We start from the raw sequence: 25,461 nt of genomic DNA, 5'->3' as shown, positions 1-25,461 counted from the left end.
CATATTAATTACTATTGATTAATTTGTAGAGGCAAGTCAGCTCTGCTCTGCTGGCTAATCCTTTTCAGAAATAATTGTATTATTGCAGTCTGTTTAAAACAACACCATCTTGTGACATTCAGACACTGTTGTGTTTTTTAATGATTAATTAGTAAAGGTAGATTATCCCTTGAATAGAAATCTCACCTGAGACCATTCTGTATCTATAAAATAACCTGTCATTATACAGAGGAATATACATTCTTCGTGACCATACAGCAAGTGTCGTGAGGGTACGTACTAACGAAAGTCACTGAAGAACAGGTCATTTTAATTTGAATTGTGTCTGTGCCTGGAGAATTAAAAGAAAACCTGCCTTAACTATAGATTTTTTTGTTTTTTGTAACTTACACATTATAACCAGTTTATAGCACAAATTAAAACAAATTCTACTGTAAAATGATAAAACGGTATTTTATTAATAATAAAAGATATATGGTTTCTAATGTGCCTGTTGTAAAACAAATACTGTAATTGTGCATGCATATTTACTTTCTGTCAACTCAGTTGATGTTGCTAATGCACATTTTTTTAAAGACCTTGGAAGATTTGTATGTTAAAACCTTGTACCAGAGGTATTTGGGGAAAGTTTATTTCTTCCAACGATATGTATTAATTTACCCATTCATTCATGAAACACGGAACGCTGCAGTGCTGCAGGTTTCTTTTCATGAAGACAGTCATGTTATTGAGCCAGAAAGACTCTGCCACACCGGGCTGGTCTGGAAAGAGAGAGAATTGTAGCATCTGAACCTACTGCAGGAATCCAAAATTGAAGTCAGCACAGCTTTGGTGTCCTGACTCAGGATAGCAATTATAATAATAATAAACTTTATTTTATATAGCGCCTTTAAAGGTGGCTTCTTAAAGTGCTTTACAGAATGACAACAACAATAAATAAAAAGAATACACAAGATAAAACACAATTACAATATACAGAGGAGACCGTGGATGGTGGTACTAAGAAAAGCAGAGGGGTGAAGAATGGAACCAGTTCAGTAAAGGCTTTTCTAAAGAAGATGGTTTTGAGTCTGGATTTGAAGGAGTTTAGAGAAGGTGACTCTCTGATATCCTTGGGCATGATTATACCAAGGCATGATGGAACCTCAGTTGTTGTAGCTTTAATCAAGTCTTTTAAAATGTAGATATCAAAATCACAGAAAGTGAACAATATGCAGAAACACTGAAAACACACATTCAAAATGAAAGCATGGGTATCTTAGAGGTTGACCTCCCTAACTGTTAACACAATCCTGGCAGAGTTAACACAGAGATCTAATCAGCCTCTGGATAGAGGCTGTTCCTGCTCCATCTCTGCTGCTGATCACATTGATGAGTTTGGTGAGTTTTTTCCACAGACACCCTTCTGGGCTCCAGTCAGGAGAACCCTAGTGACAGCAAGACCTCAGATTTATAGTTTTGACCCACGTGGTCAAAAAACACCTACCAACCATTGAACAATATCTAGTGCTATTTTTATTTTGCTCTTCACTAAATACATTGGTTAGTCTGTATCGTATTGTTATGTAAAGGAGTAAATAAAGTTAAAGATTTTTTGTCAAGCACTTCATTTTGGATAACTGATATAAGGATTGTTAATATACTGTATACAGTATAACAAAAATACAGAGTTGTAATGCAATGGCATTGAATAAAATTGATCAATGTGTAAAGCTGCAATGCCTTTTGTTGAACATGTGTATAGAGTCATTGTCAAGTTAGATTGTTACGTTTGCACAAAATAACTTTTCTTCACTTTCAGGTATCCTAAAACATTGCAAAGCCACTACCCAGAGGAAGAATGGGAAATGAAACTGTCGCAACAGCCTTCTGTCTTTCCTTTTTTGGAGACATGGGTCATTCTAGATATTTCTTTTTTTTCTTGGCACTTTTAGGGTACTGCATCATAATATTATTAAATTTAATTCTTGTGCTCATAATATTCCTAGAGAAGCACCTGCATGAGCCCATGTACATATTTTTGTGTGGACTATCTGTTAATTCACTGTACGGAACTGCTGGCTTCTTCCCAAGATTCTTAGCAGATCTTCTGTCAGACACTCACACCATCACTCGTGCTGCCTGCTTCACTCAGGCATTCATCATCTACAGCTATGCAATTTCAGAATTATCCTTTTTAACAGTGATGGCCTATGACAGGTACGTTGCAATATCAGAACCTCTGCAGTACAACATCAGAATGACCCCCAGGCACATTTCTGTTCTGATAGCTGTTTCCTGGCTCTGTTCAGTGTTTTGCATGGGTTTGCTTATTATGTTGTCAGCCAGGTTGCCTTTGTGTGGAAATCAGATAGAAAGATTATATTGCTCTAACTGGTCTATAGTGAAGCTGTCCTGTGTCAACACAACTCTTAACAATGCTGTAGGTTTTGTCATTTCATCCACAGGTTTATTTCTACCCCTGTGTTTCATTTTGTATTCATACACTAAAATTCTTATTGTTTGTCAAAAAAGCTCCAAGGAATTCAAAAAGAAATCTTTGCAAACTTGCCTCCCACATTTAGTAACACTGGTGAACTATTCAATAACCATCTTATCTGAGGTAACTTTAAATCGATTTGAGACTAAAGATATGCTCACGACAGTGGCTGTCATGTTGTCACTGGAGTTTATCATAGTTCCCCCATTTCTAAATCCCCTCATTTATGGCCTTAACTTGCCAGAGATTCGAAAAAGAATCATGCATTTGCTTGGAAATAAAAAAATCTTTATTCAATAGCAAACTTACAGTACATGTTCGGCAAAAATGTGCAACTTGAAAATCACTGCCTAAAGTGATCCACACAGGAATGACAGTTGTACACTCGAGTAAGGTACTTTATTGAAATTGCTCCAGCAAATGTCCATCTGATTTTCACTGTGAAAGAGAATTTGCTGATTTTTTTAAAGAAATACTTTGTGCATTAACAGCTTACTGTAAATTCTCTACAGACTGTAATTTTAATTATACAATCCAGTGTTCAAATCTATTAATGCCCTGTTAACATGTTGAAAATAAATTCTCTAATTTTATTCCAGTAATGATCTGGTAATTTCACAATTCCTTAAAACTTTTATAGATGCTTCTAGATGTCACCTTGATTGCCATTCAGTGTTAAAGAAGAATGAATGCAGAAAGTCTGAGAGTTGTCTGAAGATCTAAGAAAGAATTACTGATCTTAGTAATTCTAGTGCTGGGTATGGGATTGGGGTGAGAGATGGATCTGTAATCATTGGTGGGGGGGGCAGTTTCCAGTGGTACTCCCAAGCCATGAAGCCATGAGTACAGAATCCATTAAATATGTAAGCCAAGGGAGAAATTAAGTCTTCTTCAGACCCCGAAACATGTGCAGACTAATGTCATCAGAGTCATCACCAAGAGTTTAAACATTTCTTGTAGACATGGGCGAGTAAGTAAAAGGATGAGAACCTCACAGCCAGAGGAATTGATTTGAAGTGATTTGGCCCATTTTAAGGGAAATGGTCCTGCTATTGAGAGTAGAAAATAAAAGTCCAAATGGATCTTCTAGCGTTTTCACAATAGAAAATCCAACATTAATTGCCACATTCAAAAGATATACATTGGGCTTAGTTGCAGGAGAAGCTATTTAGTTATGAAAAAAATCTAAGATGCAAGGTCTCACAATTTAACTCTTTTGTTTTAATTCACCTATGTCATGTCTTGGGATATAGTGTGTATTTACTGTACACATATACTGCACAGAAAATCATATCAGAATGTTCCCTATGGATAACTCTTCCCATTTATAACTCGTGAGTTAAGATCTAAGAGACCAAAGCAATCTCCCTGGATATTTCCTACAGAAAAAACAAGTCACCCCCAACAAAGAGACCTATAAGAATACTTTCTTCCAAACAGAGGTACGGGATTCCAAAAGAGTTTTCTGCTGAGCAACATGGAAAAAAGGTAATTTAGACAGAAATTGCTTTGTTAGAGGACACTAGAGAACTAAATGAGTTCTATTGACAATACAGCATTGAGAACTTAAAGCTAGAGATGATATCGTGTAGCTTACTACAGGGTAGATGAGTTAAACCTGAGTCCTGTATCTTTAGGAAAGTGTCAATTATTTTAATGTACAGTAAAACAATAGTGGATATTTTTAAGGTAGAAGAATAATGTGCTGCATGTTGAATATTGTGCACATCAAATAATCTCATGCAATATGTTTAATGTAAACTACAGTATGTTAGATTTTTTACATGATATAAACATTCTTGTTTATTCCATATACTGCACACACTTTGCATACACCAAATATTCAGAATTACAAAGGGTTATAATTTCTCAGTGTTTCTCTGGAGGGTGGACTGCATTTTAATACTCTCACACTTTGTATAATCTGTGTTGTTTCAGTCTTAATTCATACAATCAGTTAATATTTTAATACTAGGAGACAAAACAAGTACAACAGGAAAGATTTTTAAAGATGGCTCTGACTATGTTGAGATAATGTCAATTACTTGTAAGGATCATATATACAGTAGTGTATGAAACTGTGTGCTTAGTGAGCAAAACAATTAATAGAGTTTTCATCTTAGTGAGAAAAATTGTGAAATAAGTGACTAATATTTATGATGTTAGATTAAATATGACATGAGCTCTTTAGCATAAAGAGAATCAGAATTATATTTCTGAAATATTAAATTACATTTCAATTAAATACTGAGGAGTTGTGTAACCATATTACAGGATAAGAGAGTTTATGTATTAAGTTAACCACTACCGCTCCACAAGCACATCATGTTTCCAAGTCAGGGTTTGCCCTTTTTAAAACCTCTTGTCTGGAGCTGTAAAATTCTTTGATTCCAAAACAATGTAATCACCTCTTCCCTAAGGTGAACAGTCAAACAGATTAAAATATGACTTTGATTTCATTGTGTGAAAACCATGATCATATTTATTTTGATATCTACAGATCCAGTTTCTAACCCATAAAACATGTAAATATAATCTAATTCTGCTGCTTCTTTAATTTTCCAGATGTTATATATACTTTGTGTTCTGGGGCTCAGCTTTTAAATGAATTAGCAAGATACCTGTACCACAGTCCTTCTACAGTATAAAGAGCTGCATAATATTGTCATGTCTGTGTTGATGTCTGCTTCTTCTCTGTTTGTGTCCTCAGATCCTGCTCTTTGTGCTGTAGGAAGAATGGGAGGGTTTTGACTTAGTCTGTCCTGTAAAAGATTCCAAAGACAAAGGTTTCTTGAAACTGTACACAAAATAAATTATTTATTTACATTTTCTACCCACAATAAGAATGGAAAATTCATCTCTTATCATAATGTTTACTCTTTCAGGATTAAATGAAACAAAAGAAAATAAATATGTGTACTTTTCCTTGACACTTTTAGGTTATCTTTCAATTATTTTTGTCAATGTGACGTTAATGGTGACAATCCTACTAGAGCGAACACTACATGAACCAATGTATATCTTCCTCTGTAATTTGAGTTTTAATGGACTGTACGGAACAGCTGGTTTTTATCCGAAATTCCTGGCTGACATTCTCTCTGACACTCATGTGATCTCATATGCTGGGTGCTTTAGTCAGGTGTTTGTAATCTACTCTTCAGTTCTCTGTGATTTTTCGACTTTGACGGTGATGGCTTATGACAGGTATGTAGCCATATGCAGGCCGTTAGATTATCACTCCATCATGACAAATAAGAATGTGGGTAAATTGATCTTGTTGTCCTGGCTTCTTCCTTTGTCTTGTATTTCGGGTTTGATCTCATTGTCAGCAAGGCTGCCTTTATGTGGATCCCACATTGAAAAACTGTACTGTGAGAACTGGTCCATTGTGAGGCTTTCTTGTGTACCCACCACATTAAATAACGTGTACGGGTATTTTGTAATATTAGTGTTTGTGGGACATGTGTTTTTTATTCTTTATTCTTATATGAAACTTATAATTACATGCAGAACATCCAGCAAAGACCGAGGTAAATTCATGCAAACTTGTGTTCCACATATGCTCACCCTGATCAACTTCACCATTGCTTTACTGTTCGATACCATGTACAGTCGATACGGGTCAAAGGATTTCCCGCAGAGCCTCCGCAATTTCCTGGCCCTGGAATTTCTCCTCATCCCTCCTCTTTTCAACCCCTTGGTTTACGGTTTGAAATTGACTCACATCCGCACACGGATGATGAGGACGCTGTGCAAGAAACACAGAGACGCTGTGCACGAAGGAAGCAGGGGAAAACATGTTATAGCCCTTTAGGGATTATAAATGTGCTTTCAAATAGGTACTGTAGGTAGGTAGTTTATGTTTTATTTTTTTACCTTTTTGAGGGAGTTTACAATGAACTTTCAGGAGGCATTACTGCAGCCAAGATTAATCAGCCTCAGCTGCCCTAAATCACAATCATTCTTGACGTCAGTTAGATCAATTATTGGGCAGCGGAGCACTTTTAGCAGCAGACTGCTCCAGCTACGGTGTTCGAGGGAACGTTTCCTCAGGTCTTTCCTCCCGGCGGCTGTCAGGGTGTATTATGCTGCCCTAGGCTAGGACTGTTAGCCCTTCATTTGCATGTTGCTCCATTGTACTTCTTGGACAATCAATCTGTATAAACCTGTGCACATTTTGCACGTATTTTATTGTTCTTACAGTGACTATGATCATCATATTTTGCAAACACCTATGTATTTATGTATTTATTTTATTTTATATTTATTCTGTATAATTTTCTGTCTATTCTGATGTCTGTTTTTGTTTGTCTTGGGCTGCACTGCTGTAACACATCAATTTCCCTTCGGGATCAATAAAGTCTTATCTATCGATCTAAACTATAAATACTATATGTAATCCCCTCTTCTCCTTCATGCTCATCCTGGCATCTCCCCTGCCCCCCAGCCCCACCTTTGCAGTTGCCCCGTGGTCAGTCCTCTGTTTGCAGGTGGGTCCAGGCCTCCATCTCCTTTGGCCTGTCAGGTTGAGTGTTTACTAATTAAACACTCAGATGTTTTTTTATCAATATATTTAATTCCTGGGTGTTGTTACTGGTTGTGAACTATAGATATATCTGAAAGTATCAAGTAATAGGTTTATTCCATGCTGAAAAAAAGAAGAAAGAAAACACCACGTTTTGGCCATGGAGCCTTCTCCTGGTGTCTATCTGAATATCTGCCCGGCTTATCTGAAAGTGTAAGGCATATCCTAGCTTCTGTATTCCTACAAAACTCCTTTAAAATGAATCCAAAGAAAATACTGCACTGTCACTGCGCACAATTTCTTCAATGCTCTTCATAAGAGGGAAAATGAAGATTAATAAAGGATTTATTTAATGTGAAAATATTTCTTTATTTATTGTTATTCCATCCATCCATTTTCTAACCTCCAATACAATACAGGGTCAGGGAGGAGACAAAGCCTGTCTCAGAGAGCAACAGTCACAAAGCACAATATACAGTACCTGGACACAAACACTACATACAGCACTTACACTTTCACTACAAGATGGTATCAAATCTCTGTGCATAACGTAATCCAGTTTGCTCAAGCTCTGAAGTCCAGGTGAGAACTTAGTACTGTAAAGCCACTGTAAGTGGAATTTAATCAAAGCTGCTAGGTGTATCTCAATCTTCCTGAGATATAAAGATGTTTAAAGTGAGTACAAATTAGACTATAGGAGAGACTCTGTAGAGGAATGCTGGCCATTTGTGGGAGATCAATGCTGTAAAATAAAGTTTAAAAAGAACGAGAGAAGTGATTCCAAAGAATAAGCCTGACCATCCTCAACGCTCACATGATTTGTCCTTCTTTCCCTATTATCTTCATGACTTTATTGACGATTAGGCTGCCTTTATGTGGCTAGCAGCTTTAAAAACTTTACTGTGAAAATTGGTCAGTTGTGTCCTGCATTCCAATACACCTTGGTGTATGTCACGATCGCAAACCCCTCCTCTTAAGGGCGCTCCAGCCCTTCCGTGTTTTCTCCCATTACCTGCACCTGTTCCCTATTTCCGTTCCCCCTTGAAAGCCAGATGCAGACTTTACTCCTGGTTCCTCATTGAATTCCATTTCATGAGAGCCCGGGGTCCTGCTGCGTCTGGCTCCGTTATACTTTTAACTTTCTGTTCCTGATTCTCCTCGCCGGTTCCGACCCAGTTCCTGTTCCCCTCGGATGGATCGCCTGGCCATGGACTTCTGCCTTTGTTTCTGATTACCCGTTTGGATTTCCTATATGGATTGTTCGCCGGACTCACTTCCCGGACTCACTTCCCCTGGACACCTGCACTCCTTGGACACGCCCCCTGTCTCCATCCCTTCTCCTGCATGATTTTATTCCTACTGTGTCTTCACCAACCAGATCATGTCGTCTGCATAGGGCCCAGAAAGAACTGCTACGTGACAGTGTATGCATATGCCATTATTGCTATGTTTTCTATATCTGTGGTATTTGTCTTCTATTCATATATGCACTTAATTGCAGCCTGAAAAATAATCTCAAAAGATCAAAATTAAACTTATTTACACCTGTTTATGCTCTATGATGGACAGTACACTAGATATGGGACAATTGACATGCCCCAGTATCTTTGCAATATCATGTCACTGGTCATCTGGTCATTCCTCCTCTTTTCAATCCCATCATACAGTATACTGTATCAGAAGAGTTTTCAGAATATTCAGCTGTCAGCACAGCTGCCAAAGGCAAACCAGAGAGTCAAATAGAACTATTTGACCTTGATGTTTTCATTATAATGTACTTTATGTTATCTGAGGAAGATATTTTAATTATTAGGAAGTCAGATCCTTCTGCAAATGGTAAGAATGTTTTTAATAATATATTTCTTTTAAAAAGGATTTTTAATTTTTTCACACACCTTACTCACTTTGTAGCTGGAATCTAACCCATTTTAAGTAGTTTTAAACATCTCATATGGTTGCTTAAAAATATGCAGGGTATCAGCTTCAACATCATGTCTAGGAATCTTGTTCAATACTCCAATTTACAAAATTAAAATTGATAATCATACTGGTATTGTTAATTCCATCTCTGATATCAGAGCAAGAGGAATTAGGTCAGTGCAGGCTTTCTTGCAATACATGTACACTGTTGCAATGCAGCTATCTGGCCTCTCCCACTCAGCGTGTCTCTCATTGCACACAGCAGAGTCCTTACTCAATGGAAGAATGATGCTGCTGTCATTGACAAAACCAGAATGTCATAGACATCTGGAAAACGATAACGCAGAGAAATGCATTGATGTTTTGACAGACAAACATATCACACAAACACAGTGGTGCTCGTTGTTTTGTGTACCAATAGTTGACTAATTCCTGTCTCTGGCAGCTGAAGGCATCACTTTCCAAGCAACTTGTCCTCTTCTGACCTATGCAATTTGGAGCTCCCTAAACATTCTTTATTACGATCTGATAAATCTGAAAAAACAATGCCTTGGTGTTCAGATATTGGACCCACTCTGTTTCTTATACCTCGTAAGCTAATAAATATAAAATGACGTTCATAATTTCACAGTAACCTTGAAGGTTAGTCTACAAAAGAAAGTAGAAAGTAATCAAAATGTGCCTTCAATGTGTGTGTGTTTCTCCTGTCATATTTTATATTTTATTTAAATATCTGAACATTCATGTATTTAAAATTACTTTTAACACAACAATATAAACAGTACTATATATATTATATAAATATAAACGTAAATTAATATGTGTAATTGTTTTTATTTGGGAACCCATTTATAAGTACTGTATTCTTATGTGAAATTCATTTTTAATGTATGTGTTTTTAAGATACATAACATCTTTCAGGAATGTGTTAATCAAGATCTACCGTACCTGTATTTGAATTTTATGATCAGTGAAATCTGATTAGATTTTAGTCTTAGAATGCTTATTTTTCACATTTCACATAAATCTGCAGAAAATTCAGTAACTGATCATTTCTTGGATAGATCTCAATCATCTGTGCAATTCCATTAGTTTTCATACAGCGCTCCTCTATTTTATGTATAAGTGAAAACTTTAAAAAATCGTAAATCACAGACAATCCAATTTTCAAAGCATATATACAGTATACTGATGGAAAAAAGAAACACAACACCTCCTCCTCCACACTCTGGCCCTTCACGTCTGCGTGGAACAGGCTGAAGAGTGACTCATCCATGAAGAGGACCTGATGCCACTGTTGACGAGTCCATCGCAGCCTCTGTCTGGCCCAAGCCAGTCGGGTGTGACGTCTAGGAGGTGTGAGCAGAGGGCCTCTGACAGGTCGCCTTGCTATAAGGCCAGCAGCATGGAGCCTCACTGTCCTGTCACTGATGTGAGCATTGTGTCTGCAGGCAGTTTCAGCAGCAGTATGGGTGGCAGATAGATCTCTCAGATGGACTAGTCTGATGTGTATGTCCTGCTCTGGTGTGGTCACTTGAGGGCGACCGGATCTTGGACTGTCATCTGTCCTGCTGGTCTGCTGGAATCTTCCCTGCAGTCGGGACACTGTGGAGCAGCTCACTCCATAATATCTGGCAATGCTGGCACGTGACATGCCTGCTGAAGCATGCCAATGGCCCTCTCCATTGTTTCAGGTGACATTCGAGTCATTATAGAATGGAATGTGGCCTTTTTCTTGCAGTGACCTAAGCTTTGAATTAAGGCCTTTTTAAAGGTGACCTGATCAGGCATTGTTCCACCTGGACCTCGTTGGGTAAAAGTGCACCTCACGTGGAGGGCTTAAAACAAATTGCCTGAAAATTAACCTGAAAGTCCTCATTCTGTAACCACTTCAGTTTAAGTTTAATTACAAAGATAGTCCCGGGCCTGTCTCACTACCCTTTGCCTTCCAAAATGTAGCCAACAGTTTACAATGCTGGTTTCTCTAAAAACCATAAACTCATTCAGCTCACTTTAATTAATAACAAATAGAATAAGAAACTATAGTTCCTTATATACTGAATCTACAGTATAATATCTTTCAGTCTCTAGGATCCCAGAGAGCTTTAAAGTCACCACTGAGGTAAAGAACCCACATTTTGGCCACAAGATGGAATAAAAACCATCAGAAGAACAGGATCCCAGACAAGCTCTACAGACAGAAGGAAGGGTTCAGGTTCAGATTCAGGTCTATGAGGTCCAGGTGAGAATGCAAACCAGAGCTATTGCATGTGGAATTCAGTCAAACCTGCCAAGTGTGTCTCATGTTTTTCATGTATAAAGATTGTTTAGAAGAGAGAGAGTCAGAGAGTCAGTCTATAGAGAATTTAAATAGAATAAGTTTGGCCAAGTCTGAGAAATAAGAGAAGTGATTCCGAAGAAGAGGACTGATCATCTTCAACACTTATTAGACTGAAGAACACCATAAGTCCAGTCACCAGAAAAAAAAGGTAGTTCACTAAAACTCTTTCACCATAGACTGCTGATCTCAGGAGGATATCCGAATACAATATCATTCTTTTAAGACATGAGAAATATGGTGTATGTGAAAGACAAAAAATTAGAATACTTTAATGATTCAAGATAGTACTTATCCATTTATTCATCAATCATTTATTCAAGTATTATGTACATTCATAAAATGGTTTTCATTACTTTGGTACAAATAAGTTAATATCTTAGACACATTTTTATTGTCTCTTGTTTTCTTGATTTATTTAGTCCTTCAGGAGTTTTTTCTCTTTTCTATTATTACTATAGGCAGGTATCACAACAGCTTCACAACAGATCCCACTGCTGTTGCCCGGTTGCTATTGGTGATCAGGAATGATTTAAGAATTATTCTTATCTCACATCACTATAACAGAGCAGGAGCGTGAAATCTTTTGGGATGTTTCTAAGATCATGAACGATAAGCCTCATTTTAAAAGCAGAAGATAAGGCTGAGATGCTGTGCCGTCCTGACAGCTGACAGCAAATGAAAGGGTGATCGAGACAGGAGTCACTGTAGTCACTGCCTATAATCAGGTAAAACGAGTGCTTACAGAAAGTATTGCATTTACTGTATATTACAGTAAGACACATTAATAGCTCTGAACCGAATCAATACAGCAACGCTTTATTCTTTTTAACATTATTTGATGTACAGTATATAGCTTTTAACTATAGACACTAAGATTGAAAACAATGAGAAAATAGTCATATTAAAGTTGTTGTGGAGTTTTTGAATAGCACTTTTGATGGTTCATTTTGCTCACAAGTATGTCAGATTTTACATGTAATTCCAGTGTGTGAAATATTTTTCTTAATATATTTGGGAAAAGTTTTGTATAAAAACCAGATCCTAAAGTAATATGTACAATATGGCATGTATAAAATCTATTGTGTTTGGGGCACAGAGAAATATAAAAATAAAACTACCTTAAAACCACTTTCACACTAAATAAGGAGAAGGTGTACAGGGAAACTAGACACAAATTAATTTAATGAAAACTATAACATTATGCATACAACAATATCAAACTTTTATAAAATGTTTATATTATATAATGTTTACATTTAATATTAATGTTGCTTTTGAATGAAATGCAATGAGATATTTGTGGTATTTTATATGTTCTTTTTATTTCTAGGCTTAATCAGGAAGAAATTCTAATTGCCATTAATGGACAACCTATCTTATTATCCAATGTTAAGACTCTCAGGACTGAACACTACAAGAACAAATAAATACATATTTTTTTCTTTCACTTTGTTGGTCTATCTTTCTATCACTTTTGTTAATTTGACACTTATTGTGACCATCCTTCTGGAGAAATCTCTACATCAACCATTGTATATCTTTGTTTGCAATTTATGTGTTAATGGACTGTATGGAACTGCTGGTTTCTATCCAAAACTGTTGGCTGACTTTCTCTCAGACTCTCATGTGATCTCATACAGTGGATGCTTGATTCAAGTTTTTGTGATTTACTCTTCTCGTTTATGTGAAACAGCTAACTTAACTGTAATGGCTTATGACCGTTATATAGCAATATGTAGGCCTTTACAGTATAATTCAGTTATGACTCCTCTTCTAATTGGTAAATTAATTCCTTTTGCTTGGATTTGTCCTTTTTGCTCTATGATATTTTCAATTGTATTGACTATCAGGTTACCTTTGTGTGGATATCACATTGAAAAACTTTACTGTGACAATTGGTCAGTGGTGAAACTGTCCTGCATACCAACTACATATAATCTTGTGTATGGATATATTCATATTTTAATGTTTTTTGCACCTGTGATTTATGTCTTTTATTCCTACGTGCATATAATTGCTGCCTGCAGAAGATCTCAGAAAAACCAAATTAAATTTATGAACACTTGCCTGCCACACCTATTAACCTTTACCAACTTCATCATTGCCCTGCTCTTTGATGGACTGTACAGTAGATATGGGACAAGTGACATGCCTCAGTCTCTTCACAATGTTATGTCACTAGAATTTCTAATCATCCCTCCTCTTTTCAATCCCATCATATATGGTTTAAAATTACACCAGATCAGGAGAAGAGTTTACAACATATTTAGGTGTCACAAAATTGCTCAGAGTTAGTTTATTAAATACAGTAGCTGCCAAAAGAAAATTCAAGAGTCAAGAGTATTGGACATTGATGTTTTCATTATAAAACACATTGGTGAGAGACCAATACAAAAGATAAGAATGTTTTTCATAACATTACTTTCTTTAAAAAATGGACTTGATATCTTTTTCACACACCCCCAGTGTGAAATCTGCTGCTGGAATGTAAAAAATGTTACAAATTAACTGAGGCTATTTGGTCCACTTAACCAGAATGTATATAAGTTTCCCTTCACATTTTATATGAAATTGAAACATTGACATTAACAAACATGTGGCTTAAACATTTTCCATTAATAAAAATGTGTTGTTGTATTTATTTGGGACTTCATCTGTCTGTTTGGGAGCAGAACTGGATTAAATTACCCCTTTCCCCATTTACATGCATTGTTTTATTTAATTTTTTAACATTGTCTTCATTACTTTATTGAATTACACTTATTACATGTACAGTACATAGCAATTACTGTATAAACAAGTATATGTAAAATATACAACAAGATAAAGAAACATTAAAAGGCAAAAAGTTGAAGTAGAATGATTTACAGTATACTGTATTTGAGCTTAGCATAAAATAGCATAGCCAAGAAAATCAACACGAGTTTAACTAAACTACTCATATTAGTCATGGGAATAAAGGTTGACACAAATGTAACAGATTTTCCCCATACTTTCTCAATACATTAATAATAATAATAATTGCTTACACTTATAGAGCGCTTTTCTGGACACTCCACTTAAAGCGCTTTACAGGTAATGGGGACTCCCTTCCACCACCACCAATGTGCAGCATCCACCTGGATGATGCGACGGCAGCCATAGTGCACCAGAACACTCCCCACACATCAGCTATCAGTGGGGAGGAGAGCAGAGTAATGAATCCAATTCATAGATGGGGATTAATAGGAGGCCATGACTGGTAAGGGCCAATGGGAAATGTGGCCAGGACGCCGGGGTTACACCCCTTCTCTTTTCGAGAAATGCCCTGAGAGTCAGGACCTCGTTTTACATCTCATCTGAAGGACGGTGCCTGTTTACAGTATAGTGTCCCTATCGTTATACTGGGGCATTAGGACCCACATGAACCGCAGGGTGAGCGCCCCCTGCTGGCCCCACTAACACCTCTTCCAGCAGCAACCTTAGTTTTTCCCAGGAGGTCTCCCATCCAGGTACTGACCAGGCTCACACTTGCTTAGCTTCAGTGGGCTGCCAGTTGTGAGTTGCAGAGTGATATGGCTGCTGGATTTTAGATTATTAGATTAGATTTTTTTTGTCAAGTTACTTTTTTCCAGTTGAAAGGTGATTTCTCTCAACCACATTATGCATTATACTACATTATACCACAGGTTGCAATATACTACTTTTACAGTTCAGAGCTACAGTGTACCATTATTAAGAGCAATTGATGCCATTTTAGTAACTCTTATACTAGTCAGCATCAATTCACTCCACAAATAAGTTTCTATATTCATGTGAGGCATAATCTTCACAGCCATATTAAGTTGTGTAATTACATTTTATTTCCATCATTTGTTCTATTCACACTGTAACCTGATATCTCCCCATACTGTAATAGTAATTCAGAAAGGTTTCTAAGAGATTTCTGAGAGTTTTGTAAGGTACAGCATGGTGTCGTCCACATACAAGGAAATGGCTTGAGCTAAAGCTCCCACATCTACTCCCAGTATAAATGGATGAGAACCAATTGCAATGGCCAGTGGCTCAACTGCCAATGCAAACAACAGTGGAGAAAGGAGCTATCCCTGCCCTGTCCCTCATCTCTGACAAACTAATGAAGGCAACTCAGAGTTTGCTTAAATGGCAGCCAGAGGATATTACATTGTAAATTGTTATTGGTGGATATTGGACAGTAAATCCATTCAACACGCTCAAAGGCCGTCTAAGCATATAATGATGCCAGTACTTCTCCATAGACATGCTTGGTGCAATGTAAGACTACTGTATAAAATCTCTGAATACTATCACAAGAGGAATTGTTTGCAACAAAGCCAGTTTGAACCATAGATACTAGATTATGCAGCAAATGTCCCTCTCTTGCAATGACTTTAGTCAAACTTTTATAATCCGAGTTTAATAATGATATTGGCCTATCGCATCCATAAAGTTTGTCATATTTTCCTGGTTTTAATAAAACAGTAATTAGTGCTGCTTCTAATATTTGCAGTAATTTACCATTATTATTTGCCTTACCATACATGTCCACCGGGGGGGAAATCAATCCAGACAAAAATCTCTCATAAATATCAGTTGGAAACCCATCTAACCTTAGTGATTTGCTCCTCAGCAGGCAGGCAACAGCCTCCCAAACCTCTTCCTCTGTGATATCAACCTTCAGACCACCCAGATCTTCATCTGGCAATGTTCAAACTGAAAATGAATTTATTCTGTGAATAAATGAATTTAATGCTTTGCTAGTCTGCAACCATCTCAGATGTTTTTAAAAGAGATTTCATATTTCCTCTACCATCATTAAGAGACCTCTAAATGTGAACCCTGAACAGTGTGTGCATAGTTTTCATGCTGATAGTGAATTACATTCAATCTGTGGATGATTTTTTTTCTCATCCTTGACATTCTTGTGTCAGTAGAGAAAAAAGTATCCACCTGATAAGGTACAGTACATACTATAGATGCATGACTTTTGTTTCTACTCACTGGATAAAGGTCTTGGATCCAAATCAGGCAGACTACTTAACATATTTTACCATAGCTGTCAATATATTCCCTACCATCCTGCTAATCTCAGTGGGTTTCCCAAGTACAATAACATTTTAAGATATGACAAATACTATTTTTGCACAGTATGTAAAAGACAAAAATAGAATATTTTAATTCAAGATAGTATTTATTCATTAATCATTTGTTCAGGTATTTTGTACATTCACAAAATGTCATTATTTTGCTGTGAATAAATTTAAGTCTTAGAAACATAGAGTTTGTGTTTTTTATCTTTTTTTCTTTTTATTCAGTCCTTCATGGTTTTTTTCTCTTCTCTTTTCTTTTGTTTCATACTTCAGACATGTATCACAGCAGTTTCTTGATCCCACTGCTGTTGCCCAGTTGCTGTTGGTGCTCGTGCCTCAGAGAAATAATCAATAATTATTCTTATTTTGCATCATTACAGGATTTCCACAGAGTCTGAATTCAGTAGGGATGTTTCTAAGATCATCAACCAAAACCCTCACCTCAAAGGGAGAAGATAAAGCTGCGATGCTGTTCAATTCTGACAGCCGACAGCAAATGAAAAGGTGATCAGTACTGGATTCAATGTAGTCACTGCCTACAATCAGGTAAATCACATGCTTACAGAACATATTGCATTATCGATGCAGAAATAGAAGTTACATTCTATTAACTAAAAAAGGCAGAGATTTCTTATTTTTATTTTATGTAAAAGTTATGATATATTCTATACTATAGTGTTTAGACTACACAGACAGAAGAGATCAAAGACTAAGAGAAAGGATGCCTTATATTATATTAGAAATACTGTTGACTTTGTAAACACAACTTTTAATAGTTCACTTTGTTTTCTCTAGCACAGCCATTTGTACATGCAATTCCTGTGTGTGAACTGTTTTTCTTACTGTGTTTGGGCAAATGTTTAGTCCAAAAATGATAAAGAGCTTTTAAATTTATTACACTCAATAACTGTCTTACATATCAAATAACTGTTTAGGTACAAACGTTTTCTGCTGGATGATTTGTTTGTGACAAACCCAGAAATACAATTGAAACATCACAAAAAAATATTTTAATGCAACTGTTGGAAAACAACATTTCACTAAATAGTGATAACATCTTTGCTTTCCTAGCAATGAATATGGATATTGTACACAATTTATTTTAATTAAATTAAATACCGTGCCTTAAAATACTATAAAAATCAGATTTTGATATAAGACTATATATAATGTTCATGATTAATGTTGAGTGATGAATGAATTAAACAAAGAAATTTACAGCATTGTATATATTCTCTTTTATTTCTAGGCTCTTCAGAAAGAATTTTAAAAACACCATTAATGGACAACCTATCCCATCATACCATATTTACTCTTTCAGGACTAAATGTTTCAAGGACACATAAATATATTTACTTTGCTTTAACTTTGATGGGCTATTTTTCTATCATTTTTTTTAATTTGACACTGATTGTGACCATCCTTCTAGAGAAATCTCTCCATCAGCCAATGTATATCTTTGTTTGCAATTTATGTGTTAATGGACTGTATGGAACTGCTGGTTTCTATCCAAAACTGTTGGCTGACTTTCTCTCTGACTCTCATGTGATCTCATACAGTGGATGCTTGATTCAAGTCTTTGTGATTTACTCCTCTCGTTTATGTGAAATAGCTAACTTAACTGTAATGGCTTATGACCGTTATGTAGCAATATGTAGGCCTTTACAGTATAATTCAGTTATGACTCCTCTTTTAATAGGTAAATTAATTCCTTTTGCTTGGATTTGTCCTTCTTGCTCTTTGATATTAGCACTTTTATTGACTATAAGGCTACCTTTGTGTGGATATCACATTGAAAAACTTTACTGTGAAAACTGGTCAATTGTGAAACTGTCCTGCATACCAACAACCTATGATCATATATATGGATATATTAATATTGCTGTACTTTCTATACCTGTACTTTATGTCTTCTATTCCTACATTCAAATAATTGCTGCCTGCAGAAGATCTCAGAATAACCAAATTAAATTTATGAACACTTGTCTGCCACACCTTCTAACCTTTACCAACTTCATGATTGCCTTGCTTTTTGATGGAATGTACACTAGATATGGGACAAGTGACATGCCCCAGTCTCTTCGTAACGTTATGTCACTAGAATTTCTAATCATTCCTCCTCTTTTCAATCCCATCATATATGGTTTAAAATTACACCAGATCAGGAGAAGAGTTTACAGCATATTTAGTTGTCACAAAATTACTCAAAACTAGTGCACAGTAAACTGCTGCCAAAAGAAAATTCAAGAGTCAACAGTATTTAATCATAAAACACTGACATGATAAATCCTGACATGATATTATCTGGATAAGATTAAATGATTTTTTAGAGATTAGAGACCTCTATTAAAAAGTAAGAATGTTTTAATAATATTATATTTTTTAAAAAAAATTGACTTGATTTTAGTTGTAATATTTATTAATCACTGTATTATTTTTGCACTGTTCCCCAATTTCTTTTGCACTGTTTTTGTCCTATTGTATTCTTTTCTCTCTTTGCGTATTTGCACAGTTCTGATTATAGTGTTATTGTTATTGTGTTACTGTCTATTGTCTTGTCTTCTGTTCAATTTATATACTGCACCTGAGTGACTACTGAGAAACACTTTTCACTATACTATGCACCCGTGTAAGTATAATGACAAATAAAGTTGAATTGAATTGAATTAATATTTTTTTCACACACTCCCAGTGTGAAATCTGCAGCTGGGACTTAAGAAAGGTTATAAACAAGAGGAAGCCATTTGGTCCAGCTAAGCAAAATGTATGTAATTTTCCCATCCCATTTTATGTGAAATTGAAACACTGACATTAATAAACATGTACTTTAAAAATAGTTTTAGTACCACTGTATAAACATTTTCCATTAATAAATAAGTGATGTTGTATTTGTTTGGGAATTCATCTATCTGTTTGGGAGCAACACACTCGAAGGCCGTCTTAGCATGTAATGATGCCAGTAGTTCTCCATAGACATGCTTGGCGCAATGTAAGATTACTGTATAAAATCTCTGAATATTATCACAAGAGGAATTGTTTGCAACAAAGTCAGTTTGATCCATAGGTACTAGATTAGGCAGCAAAAGTCCCTCTCTAGCAATAACTTTAGTTAAAATTTTATAATCCGAGTTTAATAATGACATTGGCCTATAGGGTCCATAAGGTTTGTCGTTATTTCCTGGTTTTAATAAAACAGTAATTAGTGCTGCTTCTAATGTTTCCAGTAATTTACCATTATAATTTGCCTTACCATACATGTCCACTGGGGGGGGGGGGGGCAATCAACAAAGGTAAAAATGTCTTATAAAAATCAATTGGAAACCCATCTAACCTTAGTGATTTGCTCCTCAGCAGGCAGGCAACAGCCTCCCAAACCTCTTCCTCTGTGATATCAACCTCCAGACCACCCAGATCTTCATCTGACAGTGTTCAAATTGAAAATGAATTTTCACAGCAAATGTATTCTGTGAATAAAGTCCTTTACTAATCTGCAACCATCTCAGATATTGTAATAGAAAATGTATATCATTTACCATTAATAAGATCCCTTTAAATGTGAGCCCTGAAAGGCAGACTACTAAAACTCTTTACCCCAGCTGCCAATATGTTCCCCAGCAGCCAACTACAATACAATTTTAAAACATAACAAATACTATCTTTGTATGTGAAATCCAAAAAAATAAGAATAAAATACTTTAACAATTCAAGATATTATTTATGAAATGAAATTATTCATCAATCAGTTGCTTTTGTACAATCATGATTAAGTTTAGAATTCAGAAACATGGAGTTGGTGCTTTTTGTTTTCACTTGTACTCTAATATTATTTAGTCCTGCTCTTTTCTTTCATTTAATACGTCAGACATGTATCACAGCATTTTCTTGATACCGCTGCTGTTGCCCGGGGGCTGTTGGTGCTCAGGGAGAACCTTCATTTGTACCTCAGAGAAATTATCAAAATTATTCTTATTTTGCATCATTACAGGATTTGATTTCCATAAAGCCTGAATTCATTTGGGATGTTTCTAAGATCTAAGATCATACAAATACAAATCTCAACAAAATAAATTGTTTATTTATTCAAGCTCAGAGGCCCTTAACAAAAATCAGAATATTTTGACAACCGGACTACAATTCCTCAAATATATCTTTCTTTGAAATAACAAACGTGCTATTTTGTAATTCATTTCTAGACTAAAATCGGCAGTTACAAAAGTTACAAGGTCATCTTTGATAGCAGAACAAAAGGGATTAGGACACTGCATGCTGTCACACAAAAACCTGCAGTACCTGGCCTCTCTGACACCATGTGTCGGTGTCCACAGTGCTGTCCTTATCAGCTGGAATAGAAGCTTTTCTTATTTGCAGCTCTACAAGGTCATAGGCATCTGCACAGATACAGAGGGAAGATACTGCACCGCAGGACAGGAATGATAACAATACCTCCCAGCCCCAGCAAAGTTCAGCTATTTGTGTGCCAACACTTGAATAATCCCTGTGATCAGAACTAAAGTCACACCTATAGAAAGCAACTTGTCCTCTAACTATGGATCTCCACTTTCAGTATAAAAACCAATCTTAGAAGACATTTAGTGCTCCTTTGACCTTCTTCATTGGGGCACTGTTTAATCTGCTTAGGAATAATGCCTTTATGCACATTTTCTGTTACCTTCATCTCACTTCATTTCAAGCTGAAAAGTTAGTGTACAGCAGAAAATCAAAATCAAAACTAAATATGGCTGCAAAAGTTTAGCCATGTTGATATAAAGGTGTTTTATTTTGCAAAATTACTTGATGCCTTCCAGTATTATAAAAAGTTCAAATAGATTAAATACATTATCCTCCTTTTCTTTTAAGATATGTTATAGTTTTTAAAAGTAGATTAACTTGTGGCATTGTGGCATGCATTTTCATGCAAAGCTCTTGATTGTATAGATTTTTGAAATCGTTGTAGAAAACAACTGTACTAACAAAAATCACAGTCAAGCACTTTTTTATAGAACATGTATTATGTATTTCTAACTAAGCGATTAATCTATTTTCAAAGAAATGGTAAGTTCATTTTTAATTAGATCTTTAAAAAATGTTTGAACTACAGTATATTATTTTTTATACAGTTCCATAGTAATCATGACTGCATTTCCATCTATGACCCCCTGATGTGCGACTTTAGAAATTATGTGCAAGAATATTTTTTGAGTGCATACAAATTTTCTCCTGTCAGGTCCATTAGGATTAGAGTTATTTCATGAGTCAATATAAAAGTTTCTCTGCTGTTGCCTGGTTGCTGTCGGTGCTCGGGGTGAGCCTTCATGCATACCTCAGAGACGTAATTGAGAACTGTTCTTGTGTTACATCATTATGGGGCATTCTGTAGTGTCTGAAATCTCTTGGGACATTTCTAAGATCAACAGCCAACAACCAATGCCTCTCATCTGAAAGGGAGAAGAAAAAAGATAAAGTTGACAGACAAAGTGAGAGTTTCACAGCTATTCATCAGATGAAAAGGGGGTCAGTGCCTGGATTTGCTGTTGTCACAGTGTATAACCGGGTATAATAATATTTGTACAGAAAGTGTTGCTGCAACAGGAGTTAACAACTGTTAACCAAGGTAATATTGCTTTATCCTTTTCAACTTATGTTAGACACATTTTGTGATGTGCAGTACACATTTTATACTGCAGTATGAAAATTGTTGACATTTTACATTTTGATGTCTGTGTTTTCCCTCTATACCAAGAGGAATAATCCTAACACTGAAACAAAAGAAATAATAATGAAAAAAATTTAAACACTCCTGTTGCTAGTTTCAATTTACTTTCACATTACTTGCTTAAATCCTTCAGATTCTACAGGCTGTTTTTACACAGTCTTGGTAAAGTTATTTCACTGGGGCACAGAATCATAAAAAAATAGAACAACTATAAAATTACATGCACACTATATATTGAGTTAACTAAATAATAATAATAAATAATTTACAGCACATTATTTCTTTTTTGTATAGGCTCTATCAGCAAGACATTTCAAACATCATTAATGGACAACTTATCCTTTTACACAACATTAACTCTTTCAGGACTAAATGATTCAAAGATTAATAAATATATTTACTTTGCCTTCACTTTTTTGGGGTATATTTCCATCATTTTTGTTAATTTGACACTGATTGTGACCATCCTTCTGGAGAAATCCCTCCATGAACCCATGTATATCTTTGTTTGTAACTTGTGTTTTAATGGACTGTATGGAACTGCTGGTTTGTATCCTAAACTCCTGTCTGACTTTCTCTCTGACTCTCATGTCATCTCATACAGTGGATGTTTGTTTCAGATCTTTGTGATCTACTCTTCTGTTCTGTGTGAATTTACTAATTTAACAGTGATGGCTTATGACCGATATGTAGCAATATGTAGACCTTTACAGTACAATTCGATTATGACATCTCTTCTAATTGGTAAATTAATTCTTTTTACATGGATTTGTCCTTCTTTTTCTATGATTATCACAATTATATTGACTGTTAGGCTGCCTTTATGTGGATTGTATGTTGAAAAACTATACTGTGAACACTGGTCAATTGTGAAACTGTCTTGCATACCAACCACTTATAATCTTGTGTATGGATATATTATTATTGCTTTGTTTTTGATCCCTGTGTTTTATGTCTTCTATTCCTACATCCGGATAATTGCTGTCTGCAGAACATCTCAAACAGACCAGGTTAAATTTATGAACACCTGTTTGCCACACTTATTAACCTTTACCAACTTCCTCATAGCCATGCTCTTTGATGGACTGTACAGTAGATACGGTTCAAAAGCCATGTCCCAGGCTCTTCGCAATGTAATGTCACTGGAATTCCTAGTCATTCCTCCTCTTTTCAATCCCATCATATATGGTTTAAAATTACACCAGATCAGGAGAAGACTCTTTAGAATATTTCACTGACATGATGTTTCTTTCAACTAGACCACACCAAAGATGAGACATGTCATCATTTTATGAATGTATGAAGCTGAAATACTAATAATTATTCTTTCATTTTTATAAAAAACAAATATAACCTTTCTTTGACAGAATGCTTCTGTTACAGAATGTCAGGTCCATAAGCAATCCATTTTAAAAAGTACAATTCAACAGGTTTCTCTTTAAACACTGAATTGGTTTTTCCCAACCATTTCACCATTAATATTTATTACAGAACCATGGGCAAGTAAAGACTTTCTAAGTCCTCTTTTTAGATGTTTGCTTTCATAGTCCTCAGACAGATTGTAGTCCTCAGTTTCTTGATGTGTTAATTTGTCATTATTAAAGTCCTTATTATTTCTATATCCTCTCTCACTGACCTCTGACTTACACTGTTTGTTGTTGTTTTGTGATCAATACTGGCTATGATATGGCTGAGATATGTTTGGCTGGCATTAGTCAAGTTTTTGACTTTTTATATTTCACATCCATTGTCTTAACATTTTCAACAATATAAAAAGCTTAGAAATCCCAAAAAGGGCATCTTTCGATAGAGCTTGGGTTCACACAGAGTTTATGTTTCACATCAAACATGGCCCTTTCTTCATACTTCCAGGGCTCCTTCCACTGATTTTAGTAATACAGAAATCAGCATAATATTTCCCCTGATGTATCCACACAAATGTTCTCCTGTCAGGTCAGTGAAGGGCAAAATGCTATTTTATTTGTGCATAAAACCCTCTACCACATTCTCTGTCATTATATTATTTAATGTGGATTTCATCTGTCAGCTATAAACATTACCCCTGGATGGTGCAGGCTGATCATTTTCATGTGGTTGGCAAGCTACAGTCATCCTGCCAATGAAAGTGCTGATGCTTCCTGCAAGGTCTGCAAGGGCTGTAGAAATGTCTGACGACCACCCCAAAGAGGAAACACTGGCCCATATGGGGATCGAACCCACGACCTTGGCATTATTAGTAGCACCACACGCTAACCAACTGAGTTAAGCAGCCAATTTGTTCCACATCTGAGTGATCGGGTGGTTTAAAGGCGCAGCCAAGACAGAAAGAAGTGAAGACTGTGCTCAGACGTCAGCCAGGAAGGGAAATGAACTCAGTTTGGAATTCCAGCTACAAGTGGGCTGGGCTGGCTAACAGGCCTGTGGGGTTCAGCTAGGTGGTATGACTTGAACAAGATGCAGCACATGCTGTGAGAGCTGGATCAGATGATCTTGATGGGCAGATTGGATGGGATGGCTATTTCCCAGGCCCAATAGCATTACAGTACACTGTCAAAGAGCAAAGAATGGCTTTCTAGACCCGGACCGATAGGTGGTATTAACACCTGCAGGAGTGGGGCATTGTCTGATTACATCATATCTTCTGACCCCAGAAAGGAAAACAGAAGACTACACAATACACAGCACAACACAACACAACACAGAAGTCTACACCCTCTTCTTAAGACCAGTTGACAGATGGGTGGTCTTTGAGAGAGCATGTTTCAAGGAGCATGTTGGAAGGAATACTGCACTGTCTAATGTTACATACTGTACTGTATGTAAAGACCAAAAGAGTGCAAGAGTCCAAGTTATGTGTGCATGTGAGAGAAAGATAAGAAATAGAGAGAGAGAGATAAGAAAAAGGAAGCCTTTCACTCAGTCAGCCCCAGAAGTGGTCGGCACAAAAGCCAGGATCCCAGAAGGAAACTGGACAAAGTAGTTGTGACAAGTTTGGCTATGAAACACCAGAGATTCACCATATTTAACAAGTTAAATAATCTTCTAGCCTGTGCCAAATCAAAGCTTTCACTAATGAGGTGGTTTAATGTGTTAGCAACAGTCATAATTACTTAAGTATATCACTGTGAGTCATTCAAATGATTAAATGATAAAAAAATATTTAATATCCAAAATAACACAAACACTTAATATACTTTTTTTCCTAAGAGAATACAGTTTATTAATAAATGAAGTGATATGCTTCTTTTGATGCATGGTATATAAAACGAAAAACAAATGTTATTAGTGCCTTATGATTGTAAGAAATGTATTCAATAATTCCATGGAGAATTGATCATGGTTTATTTTTATAATCTTGTTATGAATCAGATGCCCATAAACTCTCTTGAAATTTTA

The 25,461-nt window shown here is 36.0% G+C and overlaps 5 protein-coding genes across 5 annotated transcripts; all 5 read left to right on the top strand.

Annotated features, from left to right (window-relative positions):
• Window positions 1-1,840: 1,840 nt before the first annotated feature.
• On the top strand, window positions 1,841-2,779 carry LOC148830133 (olfactory receptor 6N1-like). Its single transcript, XM_088921647.1, has one exon. It carries the CDS (start codon window positions 1,841-1,843, stop codon window positions 2,777-2,779), a length of 939 nt encoding a protein of 312 aa, XP_088777773.1.
• A 2,536-nt stretch (window positions 2,780-5,315) lies between these two features.
• LOC148830132 (olfactory receptor 52D1-like) lies at window positions 5,316-6,293 on the top strand. Its single transcript, XM_088921642.1, has one exon. It carries the CDS (start codon window positions 5,325-5,327, stop codon window positions 6,291-6,293), a length of 969 nt encoding a protein of 322 aa, XP_088777768.1. The 5' UTR covers window positions 5,316-5,324.
• Window positions 6,294-12,627: 6,334 nt separating this feature from the next.
• On the top strand, window positions 12,628-13,560 carry LOC148830131 (olfactory receptor 52E4-like). Its single transcript, XM_088921641.1, has one exon. The coding sequence runs from the start codon at window positions 12,628-12,630 to the stop codon at window positions 13,558-13,560; it is 933 nt and encodes a 310-aa protein (XP_088777767.1).
• Window positions 13,561-17,633: 4,073 nt separating this feature from the next.
• LOC148830130 (olfactory receptor 52E4-like) lies at window positions 17,634-18,566 on the top strand. Its single transcript, XM_088921634.1, has one exon. The coding sequence runs from the start codon at window positions 17,634-17,636 to the stop codon at window positions 18,564-18,566; it is 933 nt and encodes a 310-aa protein (XP_088777760.1).
• A 3,825-nt stretch (window positions 18,567-22,391) lies between these two features.
• LOC148830129 (olfactory receptor 52E8-like) lies at window positions 22,392-23,303 on the top strand. The gene has a single exon (XM_088922298.1). The coding sequence runs from the start codon at window positions 22,392-22,394 to the stop codon at window positions 23,301-23,303; it is 912 nt and encodes a 303-aa protein (XP_088778424.1).
• Window positions 23,304-25,461: the final 2,158 nt, after the last annotated feature.

Source organism: Atractosteus spatula, chromosome 7 (assembly GCF_055471065.1).
Source record: "Atractosteus spatula isolate fAtrSpa1 chromosome 7, fAtrSpa1.hap1, whole genome shotgun sequence".
In the NCBI taxonomy this organism is placed as follows: Eukaryota; Metazoa; Chordata; class Actinopteri; order Semionotiformes; family Lepisosteidae; genus Atractosteus; species Atractosteus spatula.
Note: the sequence above shows the minus strand (reverse complement) of the source record. Positions and strands in the feature narration are given on the sequence as shown.

What these genes read in the sequence shown, in the direction of transcription:
- LOC148830133 (XM_088921647.1), top strand. Translation starts at nt 1,841, where the DNA reads ATGGGAAATGAAACTGTCGCAACAGCCTTCTGTCTTTCCTTTTTTGGA.
- LOC148830132 (XM_088921642.1), top strand. Translation starts at nt 5,325, where the DNA reads ATGGAAAATTCATCTCTTATCATAATGTTTACTCTTTCAGGATTAAAT.
- LOC148830131 (XM_088921641.1), top strand. Translation starts at nt 12,628, where the DNA reads ATGGACAACCTATCTTATTATCCAATGTTAAGACTCTCAGGACTGAAC.
- LOC148830130 (XM_088921634.1), top strand. Translation starts at nt 17,634, where the DNA reads ATGGACAACCTATCCCATCATACCATATTTACTCTTTCAGGACTAAAT.
- LOC148830129 (XM_088922298.1), top strand. Translation starts at nt 22,392, where the DNA reads ATGGACAACTTATCCTTTTACACAACATTAACTCTTTCAGGACTAAAT.